General features: G+C 38.6%; 1 protein-coding gene across 2 annotated transcripts; it reads left to right on the top strand.

Annotated features, from left to right (window-relative positions):
• The first annotated feature begins 6,723 nt into the window (after nucleotides 1-6,723).
• LOC135933972 (uronyl 2-sulfotransferase-like) lies at nucleotides 6,724-8,858 on the top strand. 2 transcript variants are annotated; one of them, XM_065475454.1, is made up of 4 exons: nucleotides 6,724-7,227; nucleotides 7,881-8,185; nucleotides 8,320-8,486; nucleotides 8,590-8,858. In XM_065475454.1, exons 1-4 carry the CDS (start codon nucleotides 6,898-6,900, stop codon nucleotides 8,733-8,735), a joined length of 948 nt encoding a protein of 315 aa, XP_065331526.1. In that variant the 5' UTR covers nucleotides 6,724-6,897; the 3' UTR covers nucleotides 8,736-8,858. The 2 variants fall into 2 exon arrangements, with proteins under 2 accessions (XP_065331526.1, XP_065331525.1); XM_065475453.1 differs by having other exon boundaries at nucleotides 6,725-7,227; nucleotides 8,587-8,858.
• Nucleotides 8,859-9,525: the final 667 nt, after the last annotated feature.

Raw genomic sequence — 9,525 nt, 5'->3', positions numbered from 1 at the left:
CGCACACGGCATTTGCTTTTGACGGCTGCACCCGACCAACACGACTGATTTCACACCTTTTTTGAACATTTACCTATTTACATTCACCTGACATATGTTCCTCTAAGCCTACGAAAGATCCAAAAATACTGTCTTATTTTAGTTTATTTTTAAATAAAATTTTTTGTTGGTATAGGTGCAGGTAGATGCACATGAGTTTGTCATTATTTTCAGTTGATATAAAAGACAGCTTCCTCGGTGTCTAGCGAGCTGTTTATTTTTCCGTGTTTCTGAAGAGCATTAGAGCCACAATCATTAAGTGGCCGAACGAGGAGTTGGACATGAAATAAAGAGCAGCTCACTTTTCACTCGGAATCTGCCTTTAACTTCAACTGCTGAGAACACACATTATTATTAACATTTTGATTTCAAGCCTCAAATTTTTATCTGGAGTTCATTTTCAGAGCAGCTTTTATTGTGATGCAGTACATATAATATATGAATATATATATATGAAATCATTTTCATTAAATCAACATTAACAATCCAAGAATCCATATCTGCTGAATACAGTTATTATATAACATAGTTCTGATGCAGGGTAACACGATTTCGCAAAGTGTATATATATATATATATATATATATATATATATATATATATACATTTTAATTTTTGCTGATGATTTAAAAAATATTTTAATAACTTGAAATATATAATAATACAATAAGAAATATGCAATATGTTTTGTGCAATTAATAAATATAATAATTTAGTGCTTAATAAAGCTTTTATATTGTACTACAGTTAATAAAATCCTAATGTTATATTATAAAAAAAGTAATGTACCGAATAAAAACTTTCAAATCACTGTTTTTTGAGGAAATTTCGTTAAAATTGAGAAGGTTGGAAGGAGGAGCGTGTTGGGCACTTAAGGAAAGAAGGATGGGGGCGATGCAAAATAGCTGTTTTATTTGGCGAATAATAGCTGCTGCGCCAGTGACAATGAATATTGGATCGGTGGCACCAGAGCGCGTTATAATGTGGAGAGGTGCAGAGGATGTGTGTGTTGAGAAAATAGATGCAGCGCGGCGCGAGTAGAACGGAGGAGGAGGAGAGAGAGAGAGGGTGATTCTTTTTGCCAAAAGAATATAAAAGAAGATGAGATAAATGTATTTGATAAGCTATTCTATATCCAAAAGCTATTCAAAGCGGCGTACCATCAAATCTCCTCTTTCTTTTTTCACTTATATGGCGGCAGCGGCAACGCGGCGGCGGCACAAAATACTCCTTATGCACGGCGACAGAGCCAGAAGATGAGGGCAGAGCGAGGAGCAAGCCCCGAGATAATATAGCGAATGTATACTTTGGCTCGTTTTGGTTCACCAGACTCGGGATATATACTGACATATCATTCGCGCCCGAGAGAATAAGATTCTATCAGTCGGTTCAATTGTCCGTGAAGATAGAGCAGCATTTTCTTTTTATTCTTCCGCCCTCTCTCCGCATGCAGAGCGCGCAGCCAGAAAGCACCCCGCTCTCTCGAATATTGGTAACTGGGTGGTGGTGTGTGTGCTCTGCGGGCTGCCTACGTCGGCTTTGCCTCGCTCGAAATTTGCACGTACGCAGTCAAGCACCCAATTAGGCGCGTCAGAAATATGATCGACGAAGGAGCTCATTTCAAACTGCGTATTTCTGCACACATAAATCAAAATTAATGAGATTAATAATTGCGTTATCCTCAGGTGGTGCGAAACTTTCTTTAACGACGATTGTAAACTAGAATTTTTTACAAATTTACTTCTTCCAATGAATTTACTTTAAATTGTGATTTGGAATAATGTTACGTTTAAGTTAACCAGCATAGACTTAAGTTTCAATTTCAAATAATAAAATATTTGATAGTTTGAAGAACTTTTTGATAAAAATATGTGATTTATAGGCAACTATTAACTACTTCAGAATACTACTACAAAGTTTTCAAGACTTAATTGTTGATATTTTTAGGACTTTCATAATTTTCTTTAAAAAAATCTATTTTACTGAAAAATGTATTTCGTAAGTAATACGTAAGTGTTTGAAAGTTCATCAAACATACCGCGTCTCCTAGGTGACTAGGTCAGTTAAAATTTTGAATTTCGTAATTTGAAGCTTTATGAGGTGCTGACAAAAAACAAAATAAATAGTAGCCAGTAGTTCAATATGATTAAGTGGTCTTTTATTGTTAGTATAATGTTGCCAAGCTATTACCACATACAATAATTATTGTTTACGAGGTGCATGCACCACTTCTTAGAATTTTTATGCCTTTGAAATATAGGTTTAACCAAGTTTTTTGGTTGGTCTAATTTGGAATTATCTGCTTTGTTTATTTATACAATTTTGAAAATAAACAACATGCGTATTTCTTGGACTAATTTTCTGTCTGCACGCACGTAGATTTTTGCACAGCACTGCGCACAATTAATTTATCTCCCAGCTGTGGAATTAGATAAAAGATGCAGAGGCTGGTAAAGAATTAATAATGCGCTCAGCGACAAATCATTCGTCTCATTTACATTCAGCGCACTTTGTGCGGAGGAAAAGGGTCTTGGGGAATGCTGTTGGCGACGAAAGTATAATAATGCGTATCGAGCGATGACACGTTTATTCGGTTTATTCATTCGAATCTGCCTAGCTCGTCGTGTGTTTATGCTACGCGTCATGCGTTGTTGTTTGCGTTGGCATTTCACGCGTTGGCAAACACCAATGGTGGACGCACAGGATCATTTTTCAAAAGCCATCCTCAATGATGATTTGCACGCAGCTAGCAACAACAGCGCATAAATAAAAATGAGCACGCATATCAAGCCAGCCAGCGAGTGCGTGTAGGGAGCGCTGTGCGCGATTTTTTGTTTGAATCCAAGCATTTCCTGCGCGCTCTTGGGTGCAAAATAAAGCGTCGTGTCTTTTGTGATTACGCTAAGAGGGGTGCACAAAAAGCAGCTCGTACATTTGGCCGCGCGCGTATACACTCACTGCCGCAGTGCAGCAGGAAAAAAAAACGCGCGAGACACATTTTGATATTGTGTTATAAACGGGAGCACACAACAACGGCAGATTACATCTTCCTATTAGGAGATTAGGAGATGTAATTGTCAGCCAAGAAGATCCTTTATTGAATTATGCCTGATGCTCCGGCGCTCTACGGCCTCTCCAGCTCTTTTTATTGATGTAGTTTGATCCCTAATTGTCTGATTGGCATCGATTCAGTCCTGGGGGTTTTGCTCTCCCCAATACGACTGAGAGTGCCGCTTATTTTCGGCTCAGCTGCGAATTGTATCGATGCTGAATATTTTACGCAATCCGAAACTTATTCCATAAACACTAAAAAATGTTACAAAAAAGAACTCCCTTCCAATAATTATAGCTTTTGTAATGTATTCATATTTTCAAAAGAATGGGTTTGCCCTAACAATTTAGCAATATTTTAAGTTAGAATGTCAACACTCGTCTTTGGTTGATCCATATTTGAATTAGAACATAACTCGCGGAAGTTTTAAAACAACGAGAATGAAGTCCGGTTTTTTTCAAATATGGGATATTTTATGTTCCAATTGAAATTGAATGTTTTCTTTCGAAATTAGAGTTTCACAAAGGATAACTTATATTTTTTAATTCAAAAGTTCTCCCCCTTTTGTGAGTTTAGGGTTTTTTCTTAAATGAAATAGACGTCCTTTCAAATAAAGATTAAAAAATTTTGTAAACGGTATTCATAAAAATCACCATGAATATTTTGGTAAATTTACGACTTTGTCAAAACTTCCTGCTAGACAAGAGCAAAATAGAAGCACCCGAGCGGCGGCACAGCAGCAGTTGCCAAGCCAGCGTTTCATTTCAATTTATTACGCTGACAGGAAATCAGCATAAAATTATTGCATTGTACGTCAACATGGTCAGTTTTATTACCGCTGTAAATTGGACTAACACGAAAGCACGATTAATTTGCCAGGGACTCGAGAAAGTAAAAGCTCATCCGACGGACGCAAATAAAGACGCCGTAAGCAAACAAACGCTAATTGTTTCTCATCTGGCCGACGCGGTGGCAAGGTGCGTTGCCATAAATCATAAACCACAGACGCATTAGCAGACGGAAAAATAATTGAGGCTCCCGCACGCTTTCTTGCGTTGGCCCTACGTAGAGCGAGGGTGCAATCTGTTTCTTCCTCTCTTTTTCTCGCTATAAGCTCTCGGTGCCAGATGACGCAGCTCGCTCGCTCGCTTTATTACCGCTTGCCAAGCATTGTTGCCGCGCACGCCGTCTCACAAATTAATATTTAGCGCGGCTCGTTCCGTCTTGATGAGTGCCAATTAGCCCTTCAGCCGGTGCATTATTTATAAATTATCCCCGCTGCACACGCGCCCTCTCCAGACTATTGCGGGGAGAAACGGTGGCGGCAGTATAGGCTTGTGTGCGATTTGTCTTCCTCAAAACTTGTCTCTTATAATTACGCTCTGTGCGTAAGGGAGAAATAGTTATTTAGTTATTTTGAAAAATTGCCGAGTAACAAATATGGGAGAAGAAAATCTATTTTGGTTTATTTTTATGAAATTCTTGTAGCTAGTAAAATTGTTATATAATAGTGCTTTCTTTGGGAGCAATTTGAAACATGAGATGTCATAGATTGCTTAATGTCGCGGGCCATATAATAAATAAACTCGTTGAAAACATTTTTAATCTGTGAAGTGGTGAAATTAAAACGTTGCTTAATATTTTACAATATGTTAGGGGTCGTTAAGAGGGTTTCACACAAAAATTTACCTTCAAAGGTACCGCACAATATACGAATTTCAAGGATACTGACGGACAAGTATTGCCAGAGTGAGAATATTATTTTTGCTCTAAATTGCATGTTTTCTGAAATTAAATTATTGGCGTCACGTTCAGATGGCCGAAAGTTTGAATTTTCACAAGAACATCTAGTTTTATTTGTACAAAGCAGAAGTCCGAAAAATCTTGCACAAAACCGAAAATTTAGTATAGTTGAAATTGTTTAATTCTGTAAAGCGCCAAGCGGCACTCTAGTGAAACAATGGAAACCTCAACGTGTCGAAAGAGTATTGAAACGTGTTAAAAATTATTCTTGAAAGAGGATTAAAGTTAAGTGAAAAATATGACATGAAAGCAAATTTAGTGATTATTCAGAGACTACCCGGCACATTGGATTCTCAAGGAAGGATAAAACTTATGTGTATGCGAAAGACTGCAGAGGACAATCAATTCCATTGAATCCCTTCCACAGGAATATTATATATATGAAATATTAATACCCAATCCTTTCGTGAATAATTGAATAGCAAAAAATTATCTTCATCTGCGTGTTTAGTGTGTTTCCGGCCTTGAAAAAATTGGGTTCAAAAATATCAGCAGTATTTTTATTTGCAATTTAAAATTAACCTATATTAAAATTAACCTATATTAACCTATATTATTCTGCAAACAATTCTGCACTGTAGAAGAAATTTTGACCACTCCGACCGCAAATTTCCTCTACAGTACAGATTTTTTCTTTAAATTTTCATTATTTGCTGCTTCAATTTTTAAAAAAACATTTCTTTCACAACTTTTTGAAGTTGAGGTCATGAGCTAATAATTTAAAAATTATTGAAAACTGAGATGTAAACATTGCCTGCAAGGAACTGGTTAAAATTGAAAAGAAAACGCTTTTTACCACTGCTTTACATTTTTTTAAATGCGGGTTATTGCAACTCTAGTTTTTTTCCCACGATGTCCACTGCCCACCCAGTCCTTTTTGCTCTCTGATTTAACAAAAATGAGCAATAAAATTGCAATGCATTGGAATTTCTACCAGACTAGTTTGACACGAGCAGATAAGTTTGCAAATTCTATTTATTTAAACAAATGAAAATGTATTTGTAATGTAAGCTGTACACGATTGTGTTTGATAAACGATTGATTGATAATTGGAATTTCTGTTCTGAGAGCGCATGTGAATGAGGTTTTGAGCATGATTAGGTTTTTTAAAATACCCGCACCTAGTAGACTAAACCCGAACCCACCCAAACTCAGCCCGACGAGAGAATAAATTACCTGGTACCGGGTTTACCAAAAAAAATACCCGGCCCGGCAAGCGCACTAGTTGCAACTATGTTGTCACGAAGTGGAAAATATTTATACGATTAAAAAAACATTTTTATGACTACAGCGACCACACTAAAAATGTAATTCTAAAATTATAAAATAATATATCACTAAGTATTAAGGAATGCTCAACAAAATCGAAATTATATAGAAATAAATGAATCTGATCGTTTATCAAAATATAATTAAGTGATAGTAAATCATTGAAACATATATTGAACAAAAGTTATTTTTTATTTATTTGTATGTATAAGCGCTTGTTTTTATTTACAGCAGAGCGTCGAGTAGCATGTTGCGAAATTTTCATATCGGCAGCAGCTTTCATTCGTTTCCATACGCTAGCCAGATTGCACCGAAATCACATTGTTCTCTGTCATCATCGGTCCGGCACATTCATTTGAAAGCACACACGCGGCAGCAACCGACGAGCTAGTTTAAAGCGCCAATTACGGTGGAGGCCAATTTACATAATACACACAAACACACCGAGCGCGCCGCCGAGCATAACGCAACAATTTATTATTACCGCCGACGATCATATAGCAACGAACGCTCCCATACTGCTCGCTGGACCGGAGTAGTGGAGAGAGCGAGCGCCGACTTTTACTTTCTTCGCGCGGGTCGTCTTCAGCGCGCAGAAAAGGCCAAAGGAGCATCTCCCGGCAGCCTCTCACTTTCGATGCGCGTGATCCCCACCTTCTTGGTGACCCAGTCGAGGCTCGCACCGCGCTCAGGGTGACCCCATTCCGCGAGAGCTCGCTGAGTAAACACGCAGCATGGACAGGCATACCCTGCGGAGGGTCAGGCTGTGCCTTTGGACGGTCACAGCGGCCATCATGTGTCTCACCGTCGTCTACCTCAACGTGCTGAGCGAGGGCAAGACGAGGGTGGTCAAGCGGAGCCTCTTGGAGCTCGACCCGGCGGAAGGAACCGCCGGTCCTGACGGCAAGGGTGGAGAGGTGCTGTTCTTCAACATGGTGCCCAAGTCAGGAAGCGAGATGCTCGTGCTGCTCATCTCCTGGCTTCAGGGCAGGAACGGATTCAGACACTACCGTCTGCCTGGAGGCAGGGCTGGAAATGATCGCAGGCTTTCTTCGCAACGACAGGTACCAATTTTGGCTTTGATGGCTAATATAATTTCCATATTTACATCATGACATTTTATGATGTTTCACTTTTTGGAATATTGAGATGAAAAATTAATTATGGAAGTATATATAATTATCTGTATTTTATCCAATAAATTAGTATTTAGTGCAGTGTTAACACACTTTTTCCCTAAAAATAATTTTTTTGCAAGTCAATTTTAGTAAAGAGTTGAGAACCAAATCTTCCTTATTTGCTTAAAATTAATTCATTTCCCTTATACAGGCTACATTTGTCTATACAATTCCTTGAGAATTTATTGCATGGGAAATATTAATGTCTAATTCGATTTTCTTTTTCAATATTTTTGAGAAACAGACAAAAAATTTCTCAAAATAGATCTGCATTGAAATTTAATAAATTAATTTATTCGGCAACACCCAATGAAGTCCAAGTTTTTTAAACTTACCTTGAGTGAAACCTCTTCTCTTGGAAATTTAAATACTCACATTTGGAACTCTAAGCAACACGAACGTTTTTATAACGGTAATCTTGCAACACGGATTTTGCATTGCTTAAGAATAACTTCTCTGAGCGAGCAATAAATTATGTATTAAAATATTCTTAATATGCTTGCTTGAAATCTTATTTAACAAGCACAAAATTATTTCAGGAAGAAGTTGCTAACACAATAAATGAAATCCAGAGTGCATCCACCGTGCCCACCTCGTTTGATAGGCACATATACTTCACGAATTTCTCCTCGTATGGCTACCAAAACCCAATATACATAAACCTGATCCGAGACCCGGTTGACAAAATGATTTCCCGTTTTTACTACGCCGACTTGAAGAAGCGGAAGGAGGCTCAGCTGTTTGAGGAGTGCGTCGCCGCGGGGGCGCCAGAATGCCGGTTCATCAACGGCCACCTTTATGACCTCGCCATCCCGTACTTTTGCGGGCACGAAGCCTACTGCTCGTACGATTCCCTTTCAAAATTTTCTTTTAATTTTGTAAGAACGATCTTTATTTGTTTTTAGATTTAAATTTATTAGAATTACTTCGGTGGTAAAGAGTTTATGAGCTTAATATATTTCTCTTTTGATTTTATAGTCAGCTTAACAACCGCGACGCTTTGGAACGAGCTAAATCCAACGTCGAAAAGTATTTCAAGGTGGTTGGAGTGCTGGAAAACTTGAACGAGACACTGACTGTGCTGGAAAGAAGCCTCCCCCGCTATTTCCGTGGCGTCCAGGAATTATATTTCAATGAACTGCAGAGTAAGTGGAGATTTAATCTGCTGTTTCTTTGTGTTCAATCAGCTGGGAAAATACCGTATCAATTTTTATGGGAGTCTCAATGTTTTTTTCTGGTTCTTAGCAGAGATGAAGTACAGCAAAAATAAAAACAACCCCCGGAAGATGAAAGAATCGACAAGGAGGAAACTGGAGAGCTCGCTGAAACTCGAATACGATTTCTACTATTTCGTGAAAAAGAGATTGCTGAACCAACGTCGCTGGAAGAATTGATAGGTAGAAAAAGAGATTAGATTATTTCTAACTGTGATATTTTATAAACGCAATAAAGAATAATAGATGATGCGTGTTTCCTTGCATCCTGTTTGTATCAATAAATACATTTTCTGATATAAATCAAACTTTTAGTAGAGAAAATGTGAATTTCTTTCTTTTAGTGTTTTAAATTTCACCCCACCAATAAAATACAGAAAATAAATATCGGGGCCGCTGTTAATTGTTCCGCTAGACCAAACAAAACATATTTTATGGCACACCTTTCCTGCTCTGGCCAGCCAGTCGGTGGCGCGGAGGGTCGAATTTCCCCTCGGCGATCAAACAAAAGGGTGCCATAAAGGCGGCGCGATTGGCGTGACCTGTTTGCGTGATAAAAATTCGCCACCTGATGATGCTGTTCGGCTTTTGGCTCGTCCGCAGCTCTGGCGCGGGAGCAGCACTGGCCAACGCGGCGAAACGCCGGACGCCTTTCATTTCAATTAATTTCCTCCCTCTCGCATCAGAAGTGGCCGGCGCGCACCGCTCGCTGCTGCCGGCATCAACCCTCTCACCACCGAGGGTGCAAACTAACAGCAACGGGTTCTAACCCTTTGGGTTAGATGTCGGTAGCGTGTGCGAATCGCGCAACGTGCTCTCCGAGTGCAGATGCGAAAAAATCGCAAAGCTTAAAACATTTTTGGTCGACAATTCAAAATAAGAATGACGAAAAATTTTAACGCATGTTATTTCAACACCATAATATTTTGAGAAATGCTATATTAGTATCGCAGAATAAAATAATTTTATG

The sequence above is a fragment of the Cloeon dipterum genome, chromosome 1 (assembly GCF_949628265.1).
Source record: "Cloeon dipterum chromosome 1, ieCloDipt1.1, whole genome shotgun sequence".
In the NCBI taxonomy this organism is placed as follows: Eukaryota; Metazoa; Arthropoda; class Insecta; order Ephemeroptera; family Baetidae; genus Cloeon; species Cloeon dipterum.
The sequence above is the reverse complement of the archived record's forward strand: the minus strand, read 5'-3'. Positions and strand labels throughout refer to the sequence as shown.